Consider the following 14666-nt stretch of genomic DNA (forward strand, 5'->3'; position numbering starts at 1 on the left):
AAATCCAGGGCTATCAAATTGAACTAATGACTGATTTTTCACTGCCTTGTCATTTCGATCGAGGGAAAAGGTTGGTAGATGTATAATTAGTGGGCTGCATGAACTGGGGTGCGAAGTGAGGGCAGATCAGGTCACCTAGTGTTGTAGTTTAGCAATGAGAACATCTACCAAGAACACTACTTATGTGGGGGCTATGGGGCATGTTGTATGAAATACCAGGTGACCTATCTCAATTGGGCATGATGTAGTTTTTCAGAGTCATCCAAAGAAGATATTTCTGTGACAGATAAAAACGGTTTAGATTTGGGCCGAATTCACCATGACATGCAATTGGATTCAGAGCCAAACTTTCAATGCGGAAACCGAATAGCATGTGTATATGTAGTTTTTAGATCTTTGCTGAATCCCAGTTAGATATTGGATTCAGTTATGAAAGTGCATACTGAATCTGACTAATAATTGGATTCGATTTCTTTACCAAATTAGGTCAAATTCATAGAGCATTATAACACAGCATTTCATGAATCTAACTTAATCTTGGAGGCAAGTTAATGGAATAGTAATAAAATGTTATTGTTATCAAACACCCTCATAACTTTCACATTCGTGAACCATTTGCTTGATAGAGATTGATGCATAACAAGTAGAGAGACAATGAAACCGAGGATGTATCTGATGACTGATCTAATTTGAAATCAGATTCATAGACCGGTAACAAACTGCTCTCATTGCTAAACAGCCTCTATAGGCATATTGAGATGGACAACAGGACCGCGTTGGATGCACAAATCTGAATGCAAATAATAGATCTGAATCTGAACCACTTTTGTGGTCTTACTCGCTTAAAGAAGAAGAGTTTGATGAAAACATGAAATGCATAGCCTAGTGACGGATCGTGTTACAAAATGGAAAAGGAAAGATCTCAATCGCAAACTTAGCTCATCATATCATCTACAAAAATAGCTAGTACGATAATGTTGATGTAAAAATATGTTTAGCTTCGGAATCCTTTAAAAATTACGGAAGCCATGTTTGGTCACCTTGCGCTATTTCGCTAGTTTCAAATTTGTCATCCAACATCGTTTCAAATTTGTCATCCAACATCGTGTGTATATATATATATATATATATATATATATATATATATATATATAGATAGAGAGAGAGAGAGAGAGAGAGAGAGAGAGGTTGGTAAAGACAAGACTGACAAAAAGCAGACCTATTGAAATGAATTATTAAAATAGTTTTTTGAAATTAAGGTATGATCTTAAGAGTGATTTGCTGAAAAGCATATCTTATGTTACTTTTTTTTTTACTTCATTTATGTTTTTTAATATTAAAAAAATGAATGGCTCTTATAACATTAAAATTTTGGTAGTATAAGGATCAATCTCTTTACAAAAATGATTCCAACTAAAACATAATTTATATTAAATTAGTGTTTGTAAATAATTAAAAGATTCATATTTTGTTTAAAACATGTTTTAACATGAATTTAAGAGGTCTGGTCTTTATAATATATATATAGCTGATTTGGGTAAAATGATAGGAATCGAATGGAATAAGCAACAATTCTCTGGGAAGACCTGGCGAATCGAATATAAGATATATTTTACTAAATAAAGAAGAATACTTAAAAACATTTAAGATCGATATCGATCGAAACCGTTCTGATTTATAATCAAGAGGACGCCACATATTGGTTGATATAAACGAGAAACACCGACATTAACACCAACGGAAGCGCACACGACGAGTTCAAGAACCAAACTCGCTGCTATCATATGCGATAAAGCCGGTCCGTTGGTGGGGAGCCCTACATTTTCTCCAACTTTTTGCTCTCTCTCTCTCTCTCTCTCTCTCAACAATGGCGTCTGTAGAAGAATGGCGGCCTCAATGGTAAGCAACTTCAAAAAAAGAAGAAGAAGAAGAAGATAACTTGCCCAATGGCAGCACATAGATCTTCAATAGAGGAACTTATCTCTCTCCTTTCTCTGTGTACAGGCTTTCCGCGATTAGGCTCCCACCTGATCTCATCCTCCACGTCCACGGCTGCACTTTTCGCCTTCACAAGGTAAGTAAGCAGAGTAAAGAAGAACGAAGCCGTCTCGCCTTTCTTCTTATTCTTTGTCTGTAACTTTACCCGCACTTCTCTCACATTGTTTTAAGGCTGATCGTCCTTAAGCTCATCATCTGGCTGTCTGTGTAATAGATTCCCATGGATTGACGGCGGGAGGAATCTAATATATATATATATATATATATATATATATATATATAGCATTTCTATGGCCCCTCAGTACATTGGGGCATGTGCATTAAGGTCACCTGCCCGGTGGTTCATCGGGCAGCCGGTGATAGAGGGACGCAACTTAATCCCCACGATATTATGGAGAGAGAGAGAGAGAGAGAGAGAGAGAGAGAGAGAGAGAGAGAGAAAAGAGAGAGGGTGGATGGAGCCAGAATGGGTCAAGAACATGGTTATAAACACTGGAAATGTTTACGAAGCAAGCTTCCCTTTTCTTGCCATTCCTAACATCAAGATGAATCTCTATTTCGCAAGTTAAATAAAAAAGCCACTTCTTGGTGCTTTCGTCAAGGAGGGAAGGCTTGAGGAAACTGGTCGTGCATGCATTTTTTAATGAAAAACTTGCATCTCACTAACTCTATTCATCTCAAATTTCTACTATCTCGCCTTGCTTATGATATCCTCTGTCTCCTCAATGTGCTTTATTGTTTTTAACATGTTATTCTACTAACAAGTACACATGCAGTTTCTCATTAACCATTTTCCTACATTTTTATTCATTTTCTTATTTTATTTGTTAATTTATATTTCTTATGCTACTATCTCCACTTATATTCCTCCTTACATATATATATATTCTTGCAAAAATATGTTTGCTCCTAGCAAATTTTGAGACTCATTTTCTACTTCTGCTCTGTTTATGCATCTTCCGTGATGGCAACTATTGTCTCGATTGTAGTTTGGCCTTCATCTCAACGCCCTTCACGCCCCCGTTCCACCAATTTTATGCAAGATAAACCAAAATATAGAATAAACTTATGCATTTTCACAATAACTTCATTCAAGCATAAGAAGTAGACGAGTTCAACTTTTGCTCCTTGCGAACTAGAAATCGACATATTTTTGTCTCTCCTACCTTGAATCTCTGCCACTGTCTTTTCCTTGTCCTTGTCTTCAAAAGGCAGTAAATGAACATGATCACGTACTGGCAGTGTCCAATCTCTCTCTCTTGATCCTCTTGAGAGTTGTTATAGATGCTGGACATTGATAATTCCCTCAATCCTCCAAGGAATAGACCACTTAATAGGCCTATTCCTGACAGTTAAGCCTCGGGTTGTCTGCGGTCCCTATGACTGAAGGACAACACCATGAACAAGCTTAATTTGAAGCTGTATCATTAGGATCAAATAAGAACTTGAACACCATTCACACTTCTCTCCTTTTCACCTGTCATAATGAACAATTCAGCAAAATCTCAAGCCTAACATTTTGCATTAATTATTGTTTTTGCTAACGATGGCCATTATAGTTGAAGTTATTTTCCCATTTTTTAAAGATTGTCTTCCATATTATGTGCAGTTCCCCATGGTATCCAGATCTGGGAAACTTGCAGAGCTCCTCTCAGAGACACCCCATGGTGAACCCCTTCGACTCTCGCTTACAGGTATCCCGGCAGATGCCCCGACTTTTGAGACAGTAGCAAAGTTCTGCTATGGGCATGACGTGCTGATAACTCCAGCCAACTTCCTCTCTCTCTACACTGTTGCATCTTATCTCCAGATGACAGATTCCTTCTGTCATGATAACCTCCAAAACAAGACCATTGCTTTCTTTCATAACAGAGTGATCCATGACTGGAACAGCTGCATTGCAGTCCTCAAGAGTTGCCAGAAGAAGCAGAAGTTGTCATATGTGCAGAAGCCTCTGCTCATTCCCATCATCCGCGAATGCCTAAGCTCAATAGCGGAAATGGCCTCCCATGATCCATCTCTTCTTGGGCCCCCACTTGAAAACCCGGCACTTTCGCAGCAGGCTCAGAGGATCACTGCTGGAAGGAGAAGAAGACTATTTGATTCGGACAGGCAAGATCTGATCACACTGGACATTGGATACTATGAACTTGCAATGATATCAATCAAGGAACACAGTGTGCCGGCTGAATATATTTCTGGATCTTTACTCCGGTATGTTCGAGAGAGGCTGCGTGTTAACGAAGAAGACTTCATGCCCGAGATTCTAGAGACAATAGAGAGCATAATGCCCATCCAAACAGGCATAATTCCTTGTAAATATCTCATTGAAATGCTTCGATGGGCAATCACATTCCAAGCATCTGAAAAATGTCAGGAAAGTCTTCAGCAACGGATTGGGAAACAGCTCGATGAGGTTGATCTCCAGGATCTATTGATACCATCCAGTGCATACTCACAGCAGACCAAGTACGATATAGAGTGCGTATCCAGAATTTTCAAGAGCTACAGTGAGAGCTGCCATGATGTTGATATCGAGACATTATCAAGGGCTTATGCACTGGTTGATAATTTTCTTCTGGAGGCAGCAAAAGATGAGAATCTGAATGTCAAGGAGTTTGTCAAGCTCATTGAATGCTGCCCCAATGATCCAAGGAGGTGCAGTGATGGGCTGTACAGAGCCATTGAAATATTCGTCGATGTGCATGGATATCTAACTGAATCAGAGAAGGAGAGGGTGTGTCAAATGCTTGATTGTCAAAATTTAACATGGGAGGCATGTGCACATGCAATGATGAACCAAAGGATGCCGGTGCGCGTGCTTGCAAACATCGTCTTCATGGGGCAATTGCACTTGAGGAATACCATTGTTAACAGTGATGTTGGTGATGATAAAGCACAAGAGTGTGGTGGCAGTGGCAGTGGCAGTGGCAGTGGTGGCAGCGGCGGTGTTGGTGGCATCAGCACCGGAAACAGTGGGAGTGATCATCACAATTATGATGTGAGGGCGCTCAGAGCGGAGATGGAGAGGATGGATATGAAGGTGATGGAGTTAGTGCGGGTAGGACGGAGTGAGAAAAGGAGCTTTTGGAGGGAGTTGAAAGCCATACTAGGGTGTGGAAGGAGTCTTAGAGTACATGATTCTTATAAAGACAAGGACCATCCAAATTAATTTTTTATGTTACTTTTTTTAAAATATTGATTTAATTAAACTTTATTTTTTGTCGCTAATTTGAGTTGTGGGTACTATTGCTAATTGTCTGACAACTTTGCTTGTTTAAGCTTGAGTTCAACATCCCAGCATGATCAATTATGAACACTGCAGAATCATCACTTGTTAGACCCATGTGCATCAGCAACACAAGAAGACATAAGCACAGATCGTCTTTCACCAAATAAAGCAATTGCATTGCACCGCAGGTTCAAATTCTAAGTTCTTGAAAACATCGGATACAGAACTGTGACAAATCATGAAGATATACTGATGGCATTAATTCGCAAGTTTATGGACGAACTCCGTCGCTCAAACAACACTCGCTTTTTGGCTCGATGGGCTCTTTGGCTCTGTGACACCTGATACAACGTCAGAGCAGGCTCTCACCGTCTTCTCAGCTGCAAAGGCAAATCCCTAAGCATGGCCACCAAATACCACACTCCTAAACGTGTCCCACCTCGTCACAGGGCGATATCAGTGCCCTGAAGTTAAAAACTTTTGCATCGCCATATCTTATTGCGGGCTCATCCAGGACAATGATGAGGATGCATTGCACGTTTTTGGTCTTTTAACATTTTTCTCAAACAACTAATAGCTTTTGATAGCATTTCTCAAAGCCACTACAAAAGGTTACATGCTTTTCATCGCTTAAACCGCTCAGCAGAAGATGCATGACCGATGGAAAGTTCCCAAGCCTCTGAAATGAGATTAAATTACAAGTGAAATGCAGCAGTTTCTAGACCAAATGCACCATGAGAACAAAGCCCTTTCAATATGGTGGGTACACTGTGCATGGTTAATCACCGAACGTACACATGCTTCAACAAACTATACAGTTAAAGATGCACCATTATCATCTGCAGTTAGCCGAAGTATCATTGCAGCAGCATTAGGAGCCCTGGTTAAAAGAAGAAACATTCCATTGAGAGAGAGGAAGACGACTGCATAATTACCATTTAACATACCATTGCAATGGATTATCAAAGATAAAATTCTACAAAAAGCATCCTTCATATGAGTAGATAGATTCAAAATATCTATCATGGAGGAAGCCTTGAAATCAAGCTCTGCTCCTTAAGCATGAGCTTTCTAATGGCATGCACAAATTCCTTTTAACTGTCTGCAATAACCTTAAACTATCATGATGGCAAAGGGCACAAGAATATTTCATATAATAGCACCGGAGTTCATGATATATGGTAAAAAAGAAAAAAAAAGAAATAAATTACCAGGTTTCAGTTGATTGGTACAGTTCGGCTGATTCACCAAAACATGAATGAAGCAATTCCGTGTTTATAACACCAGGACTAAGTGCAACAATCGCGATCCCCGGAGGCACCTCTTTTGCCACGGAGCGAGAAAGGCCCTCGATTGCCCACTTTGAAGCACAATAAGGTGCAACCTGGTGATACATCAAGGTGAATCATCCTTAACCAGTAAATAAATGGAACAAACCAAATTACTTACAATTTCCAGCAAACATGGTTATGTATTTCTAAAGCCTTTCCAAATGAGAAATCTTTTGAAACAGCACATTTATAAGCACACCCAAGTTAGTTGTCGAGCTACTTAGTGCAAAACACTTTTTTCGTCAGCCATTTTTCACCATTTCTGTCTTCTATGTCATCTGAGAAAACTGTCTTTACCTTAGACACGCCATCACTGACAGTACTAAGTGAACAAAGAAGATCCATTTTACCTGTGCAGCAGCTGATCTGCCCCAACCAGATGAAAAATTGACGATCACCCCATGCTTCCTTTGTATCATCGCAGGCAAAAAATGACGCATAACATTGGCTGTACCTTTTATATTTGTATCTATAACATTGTCAAACTCTTCCAAAGGCACGTCCCAGATCTTATTGTTTTTATTAATGGCACCGGCATTATTTACTGGGCAAACAAAGAAGTTGAAAAACTTAATCAACATTCTGGAACTGAAAATGACACATTGACTCACATCTTTGAATGCAATATCTCAAGAAAGATACGAAAAGAAAGAACAAGAAAAATTTAAATAAAAATATACAAGGGATCTAAAATTGGTTTTTTTATGCTCATCAACGAGAAAAAAACATTAATATCTGAGACAAGCTGTTTCCATCATATAATAGTTATGTCCATCAGTTAAATTCCTCGTTGCCTCCCAACATCATAGAAAACAGCCTCATACTTCTTAAAGTAGAATAAGCTTTGTCAAGAAGGGCAGGAAATCAAAACAGTAGTTAGCTGCTTGCTCAAACTAGAGATTCATGGCTTTACGGCAATTCAGGGATTCATGGCACTGGATGAAACAAGTACAAAGGCATGGTGTAAGAGAAACCTATTTGTTTATGTTCTAAAAAGAGAACTGGATAACCCACTCATATCATAAAACTTACAAAAGTACCTTTTATGCAGTAGCCAGGACATTGTATTTATGCCCATCGATCATTTACATGCCCTTGTGACGAGGTTCCAGTCTAGGCATCCCATCTAGCACATGTAGCCAACCTATATGCACCAGAATGACTAAACTGAATAAATAATTCCTCAATTAAATTTTTTCTCAGTTAATAATACATCATTCTGGTTTTTCTTCACCTAGTGCATCGACCTCTTTGTATGAGATGGTGATACTATTTGAGTTAGATTCCTTTTTCCAAGTTCAGGATCAATTTGACTGTCATTGTTCTTCACTTGACAAGACATACTCATTTTTACCTTTCTTCATTCGCATACTTCTCGGTCGATTATTTAGATAAAGCACAACAGAAATATTCCACCTCTTAAATGTAATTGGTTAAGAATTATCAGCTCCAGAATTTGTGATTCAAACGATATTAATGTTGTGCTAGTTTAGATTAACAATCCTATCTGCTCACATGTGCAGTAGTCCGTTCCCTCGTCAACTTTTGAGAACTACATCATCATGTGACATATACCACTAATGCTATATGAGAGGGTGTAAACTGCAAACAGAAACAAGGAAGGAATCAAGGTGCAACACTGTGATCACTTCCACATTGGGGGTACACTATCAGCTCCATAAGCAATCTTACAGATTCATGTCACATTGTCACTAGTAGGCTTCTCTTCACATTTCCCATGAAAGAGTTAGAGAAAGTAGGATGTAATGTAACACAAGATGTATGTGCTACTACCCTTGATCTTGAAAAACCAACTTGACGCCAACCCACCATTACGTAACCATATAGTATAGTAAAAAGAACAATCAAAAGAAAAGGAACAATCTTTGTCATGAACAAGGCTCTGCATGAAGTCTCTGACATATATGATCCTTGAAAGGGTAAGCGGTCTCACGCATTAATCCCTACAGGTGCCTTCTTAGTTGACCCCCCATTCCCACCAAATTCTACAATTTTTCTCCTAATTTTGCAATATACTAAACTATTTATACCAATTTCAACAAACTCATTGTCATGGTTGTAGCGCTTATGCAAAAAAAAGTCGCTGAACAAGAACGACAATCATTTTCAAGTGGACAACAAAGAGGTAATGAGAAAGAGCTCCACACAAATACGTTGAAATAAAGAAACAAGATATCATTTCATTAAGAAATCACAAAATGAGTGAAAATGATGGAAAGCAGCCAACTTAATACGACAGTAACGAACCTATGATATCAGGACAGCCCCTCTTCTCCAAGACGCTCTTTGCGACCTCCGCAATAGCACTATCCGATCTCTGGAACAAAAAAGGGCATTGCCAGTACATATTTTCTTACTCACAAAAGTAAAGCAACCACTGAAAAAATCTACTAAGAAATAGAACGCCCAAAATGGCGAACTTCAAAAAAATGCTGCATTAGTGCATTAGTTGTAGACTATAAGAAGATTGCTACGAACTCTTCGTGAAAATCCATTCAATGAAGGGAGAGAAACCAACCACGTCGGCGGTGAAGAGGGAATGGGAGAGCTCAGGGTCGATGGAGGACAGAAGGGAGGAGAGGGAGTTAACGTGCTCCTCCGTCTTGGAGCAGCCGGCGACGTTGTGGCCCCTCTTCGCCAACTCCACGGCCAGCGCCCTCCCTAGCCCCCTCCCAATCCCCGTCACAAACACCAACTTCCTCTTCGTCGCCGCTGCTGCCGCCTCCGGTGCCATTGATCGCCGTCTCTCCCTCGGCCGTGAAGCGCAGAGGAACAACGGACTGGAGCGTCCCGTTCTTGGGGTCGAGACGGCAATCGGCAGGTGCGGCGTATCCCCACCCCTCGGCCTTGCCGACCTTCCTCCCGTCGGAGCAACGGTACGGGCTTCTGGTCCACCGACCCGGGTAGGAACCGGATCCAAATGGCCACCAAGTCGGGTTCGGATATTCAACCCAGACCCGAAACCGTACCCACGCTGGGCATACGGTGTGTGTGCCAGCGTCGGTCAATTATCGCAGCAACATATTGTGGCATGTAGTCATTCATTTCTTAAGAATATGCATGGAAATATAAAAATAATTAACTAAATATACAAGTCTTTTATATAGATAGAAACATGTTAATATATTTATCAATTCAATTTTTTGCACGAAAACAAATTACACATGGTTAGAGAGATTTACTCACAGTGTCAATACATATATATATATAGTATGTTCTTATGAATATATGAACAAAATTTAAATTGAAAGGAAAAGTGCTGACAAAGGAATATGAGCGCGCTAATTTTTAATATCTAACAATGCAATTGTGACTTATTTTTTAACACACTTTTTCTTAAAAATAAATTGGATTGCACAAAAGTCCAAGAGTAATTCTTTTTAAGGATCATATTTAAACTTTAGTTTTTGAATCACAAAATGTGATTTACTTTTGGTTATAGTTTCCATCCTATAGAATCTGCCTGCACAATTAGATTTAAAATTTGAAAAAATGGGATATGAAAAAAGAGGTTGGGATGCTTAAAAAAAGATCTGATTAAAAAATCAAATCAGATTCAAATATAAGTAAATATCTAATTGGATTTGAATTCGGATTCAGATCATATTTAATTTTAAATAAACACTCCACACCCAACGCCCTTACATTTTCAAAACTGACTTGATTCTGTTTAGAAATCCAATTTGGATTTAGATATAAATTTAAAAATCAAATTTTGATCAGATTGGGATTGTGGAATTGGATTTCAGATTCAGATATGAATATGAATTTTCTTCGTCTAAATATGTGAACATCCAAAAAGCATATACAATGAAAAGTGTATCTGATTTAAATACGATCCACTGACATCCATATCTATACAAATAAGATCGAAGGATCTACAAAGACAGGCATCTAATATTTTAGAAAGAGAAGAAATCCAATGGGAAACCAAAATTCTTGCAACAGTATAGGCCAGCGAGAAAGTAATGTAAATGTTGTCATGAGTAAAGTACCTGTTTTCTCTGTAGATGAAGACAGATTCTAGAGATTTAATATGCAGCTCTTTCATTATTATTTGCAGTCAAATCTTAATTATATATATATATATATATATATATATATATATATATATATATATATATATTATAAATAAAAGGTCCGGTACCCGGCCCAGGCCCGACGGGGGCCCGATCTGGCCCAATAACTTTTAATTTTTATTATTCGGTCATCGAATATACCAGGTCTACCGGTCAAATGATCAAATGGTTTTGGTGGACTGTCCATTGACCACCTATGATCCTAAAATCAGTGGTTTTGATGGGTTGTCCGTTAGGCCATATATGAATTTAGAGTCATAGTCTAATATATATATATATATATATATATATATATATATATATATATATATATATATATATTTGAATGTAGAATTTTAAAGTCACTAAGTTATCTAATATGCACTATTCGAAGTTAAGAAAAAATAAGAAAAAAATGTGATGAGCATGTATTTTTACATTTTTTTTGTTGTTGTTTTTCTCTCAACCATCCAACTGTTTTATATAGACTGCTTCAGTTAGATGTGTGTGTAAGTGCACGTGCACAATACACATATCTAATAATATGAGATATCCAATCAATTTTATTGGTTTCCATAGAATGCAAAGTTGGTTTCTTTGTAGTCAAGGCACTATCGGATGTCACAGCAATATCAATGGAATGATTTGTAATTAGTATATTACATAATATTTGCATCTACTTTATATAGAATATGTGTGATTTATTAAATACGTGACCTAAGTAAATATGATAATTTTTTGTGCCTTGCCATTGACTATTAGTTGGCCAATCAGTCTAATTAATAATTTACTAGGAGTGAAATTAAAGTTGCTTTTCAACAAAATGTTAACAATTTCTTTGATTTTAAAAGCAACTATACATGTGTTATCTTGTGAATTATTTGTAAAGTTAACCGAAAGTCTCATAATCAGTGCACATGGTTATTCCATTTATTTGGTTCTACATGTTTCATGTATAAACATTAGATGCACTTACATTGAAGAAAAACTTGCGACCAAGTCATTCGAATGTTGGATCGCCGTCAGTTTAACATGCTCCACATCGGATTCATTTTTAGACAAATATCTTATATCTAATGCTATTAAAATTTGAAAATTGGCAACGGATATAAATGTAAAAAATCGGTTTCGCATCGGATTCAGATTGTAAAATCGGTTTTGGATACAATTTTTCTTTATTCGAATCTGAATAAGTGAATATCTGAAAAAACGGATATGACTAAGGATATATCCGATCCGTTGTCATCCCTACTTGAATGGGAGGGTCAGAAATTGTTCTTTTTTTAGTCTTCTGCAAATTCATAAATTTGTGGCTAGGGTTTTTTTAGTTCCACCTTCACAATCAGAAGCCGGCGGCCTATCCGCATTCTTGACTCAACTTACTCTAAACTCAAAAAAGAGAATATATATAATATCTCTCACAAAAAGTAGAAGGCTCAAATGCCCCGAGGGGTGGTAGCGTACTGGGTGGCAAGGTGGTCTGACTCTTCTAAGGACTCAGGTTTGAGCCTTAGAGTGGTCATTGTCACATCCCAATGTGCTCTACCTCTGGACCGTAAAAGATCCCAAAGCATGCTTCTTGAAAACCTAGGGGGGTGGACAGAGGAGCGGGTGGGTGCGCTTGACTAGGTAGGGGTGATGTTCAATGTTTAAATCTCTTTGCTACCTCTTTCTTTAAAAACTAATTTTTTTTAATGAAACTCTCAGCTTAGCTCAAGCCAATCCTCGCCTCGAGCTTAACCCAGGTCGAGTTTTATCTTAGGACACTGAGTTTCACTCATGGACAGCCCTGCAATTGTGGCTGCAACACCAAACTTACTTTATGAGAGAGAGAGAGAGAGAGAGAGAGAGGTAGCATTTATTCATTGGCGCTGGGATCCATGTTAACCAACATCACAAGAAAGAGGAGAAGGGATAGAATTTGGATGGAATATATGGAAGCAGCAACGGCTGGGAAGATAAAGAGAGAATGGTTGTCAACTAGTGCCTCACCAGTTGGATATTCCTCCAAATATCCACATGTACGTTTTCTCGCTATATCTTCAATTCTTCAACTATGTCCACTCTTTTTGCACCCCACCACTCAATTCTCCATCCTCCTTCTCTGATTCTGTTCTTCTTCCTTCTTTTCTTTTCCTTCTCCTTCCTTCAATGGTCGGCAAATTATCATATCTTTTCAGCCATATCTAACTAGCCATTGTGTCGGCCGAGCCCACAGAAGGTCCTGTCTCGAACAGTTCGATCAACTAAGCCCATAAGGGGTGGGTGCGGGCCCACTGCGGCATAGGCTGGTACGCGGTCCAATTCTTCACCTAGTGTGGTCTCACACTTTTACCATGAGGGTGTTGAAAAGGGGAGCCAAAATGGAGGTTAAAGAAGGAGATATTTTCCACATATAAATCCATTTTTTTCATTGAATTTATATCTCATATCTTGTGAATTGGAAGCCAAATGCATTAAAGGTTTGCTGTATAATCTTAATTATGGAATTATGTCATTTTTATATTCAGGTTATAACTAGTTCAACTACTCCGAAGGGTGGTAGCCTATTGGGCGTTCTTTCTAATATATATATATATATATATATATATATATATATATATATACATCCAGCCTCTCATGACACACCCGATGCATGCATCGCAGCAGTGCGTTTGATCAAGTCCATTCGGCCCAATCTTGATGGCCGGTCAATTTCACCTTATATATATATATATTCCTGAACTGAGACGCTTGTTTGGAGGATCAATAACTCAACAATGTAAAAGGATTTTATGTTCATATGAGTCAGGCTGTCTGGCAATGCTTACCAATTGTTCCTGTTCCACTAATATGATGGATTGGGAATTGGGATATGTTCGTCGGACACTTTGTTACAGTGTTCTATGAACCTGTTCCAGCCTTTGAGACAAGAGTCTAATCTTCTCATAAATTGTCTAGTTTTTGTTTACACCAAAATAACTAAATTCTGCGTGAATTTCATAAACATGATGAATAAAGGGTGTTTGATGAGGCGAAGTTGTGGACTTTTATAATTAAAATTCTCATTTTTGATGGGTTACCAAACTAAAATTTTGATTCTATTATTACAGGCTCATTTTTAAATTAAAATTTCAGAATTGCGATTGTACCTTAGGAGGCAAAATTATGATTTTAGAATTTTAGGATTTGTTCATCTCTCTCTCTCTCTCTGTAGCACATGTCATTACCAATTCTAGAATTTGAATTTATGTTTTAACAAACATATCATTTTCAATTCTGTAATCACCTGGAATTTTCATTCCAATTTCAATTTGAAATTGGAATTTTGTTTCTAGAATTTTAATTCTAAAATCAAATTTCAAGGCCGTCAAACATCCCCTAAGAAGATAACACTTTCTAATTCCATTCTTAAAATTGAGTTTTCATTTCGGAAAAAACTGACTGCGAATCAATTAACTTCTTTGTAATTAAAAATTTATACCTAAATTTAGCGCATAATTATGGTCAATGTGCCACCCAATCTTTTTTAAGAAAATTAAACTTCATGTAGCAGCCCCGTTGCTATATAATTTGGTAAGTTGTCAAAAAAGGAGGTTCTACTTATGTCCTCCCCTCCTTTTTAAGTCATACCGGCTGGCAAGCGATGCAATATAAGCACCAGTGACTTGAATAGCACCCATGAGAATCGAACTGAGGACTAGACTTTCATTAACCTACCAGTTTGACCTGCAGTTTGCAGCTTAATGCACGCAAGTATTTTTCTTATAAATTTGGGGCTTAGACTCCTAGTTTGGTGGATCTCAATAGGTACTCTTAACACATTCAGTTTCATTTTTTAATAATCAAGATAACTAATCATCTAACCAACTCCTTAATATCTTTGAATATTTTTCAACAATCTAGAAATATAAATGACTAAATTCTTATAGTGGGTGTTAAAAAGATCAACATCACTTGAAGCAGGGGGCCCGCACTGGCCCTGGCTCCACTTCAATTTTTTTTTAAAAAAATTATTTGTTTTATATAAAAATTTTGAAAAATGAT

The 14666-nt window shown here is 37.9% G+C and overlaps 2 protein-coding genes across 2 annotated transcripts; one reads left to right on the plus strand and one right to left on the minus strand.

Annotated features, from left to right (window-relative positions):
* The first annotated feature begins 1842 nt into the window (after positions 1-1842).
* On the plus strand, positions 1843-5170 carry LOC116265784 (BTB/POZ domain-containing protein At1g30440-like). Its single transcript, XM_031646703.1, has 3 exons — positions 1843-1899; positions 2005-2074; positions 3608-5170. Exons 1-3 carry the CDS (start codon positions 1868-1870, stop codon positions 5168-5170), a joined length of 1665 nt encoding a protein of 554 aa, XP_031502563.1. The 5' UTR covers positions 1843-1867.
* A 714-nt stretch (positions 5171-5884) lies between these two features.
* Positions 5885-9441, minus strand: LOC116249560 (NADPH-dependent pterin aldehyde reductase). The gene is made up of 5 exons (XM_031622690.2): positions 9101-9441; positions 8830-8899; positions 6912-7105; positions 6442-6614; positions 5885-6110 (listed from the first exon to the last, which is right to left on the minus strand). Exons 1-5 carry the CDS (start codon positions 9314-9316, stop codon positions 6041-6043), a joined length of 723 nt encoding a protein of 240 aa, XP_031478550.1. The 5' UTR covers positions 9317-9441; the 3' UTR covers positions 5885-6040.
* Positions 9442-14666: the final 5225 nt, after the last annotated feature.

The sequence above is a fragment of the Nymphaea colorata genome, chromosome 1, assembly GCF_008831285.2.
Source record: "Nymphaea colorata isolate Beijing-Zhang1983 chromosome 1, ASM883128v2, whole genome shotgun sequence".
Classification (NCBI taxonomy): Eukaryota; Viridiplantae; Streptophyta; class Magnoliopsida; order Nymphaeales; family Nymphaeaceae; genus Nymphaea; species Nymphaea colorata.

What these genes read in the sequence shown, in the direction of transcription:
- LOC116265784 (XM_031646703.1), top strand. Translation starts at nt 1,868, where the DNA reads ATGGCGTCTGTAGAAGAATGGCGGCCTCAATG. An exon ending in GAAGAATGGCGGCCTCAATG is followed by an intron (nt 1,900 to 2,004) that starts GTAAGCAACTTC and finishes CTCTGTGTACAG; the next exon opens with GCTTTCCGCGATTAGGCTCC. An exon ending in GCACTTTTCGCCTTCACAAG is followed by an intron (nt 2,075 to 3,607) that starts GTAAGTAAGCAG and finishes TATTATGTGCAG; the next exon opens with TTCCCCATGGTATCCAGATC.
- LOC116249560 (XM_031622690.2), bottom strand. Translation starts at nt 9,316, where the DNA reads ATGGCACCGGAGGCGGCAGCAGCGGCGACGAAGAGGAAGTTGGTGTTT. An exon ending in GGGCTGTCCTGATATCATAG is followed by an intron (nt 7,106 to 8,829) that starts GTTCGTTACTGT and finishes TTGTTTGCCCAG; the next exon opens with TAAATAATGCCGGTGCCATT. An exon ending in TACCAATCAACTGAAACCTG is followed by an intron (nt 6,111 to 6,441) that starts GTAATTTATTTC and finishes TCTTTTAACCAG; the next exon opens with GGCTCCTAATGCTGCTGCAA.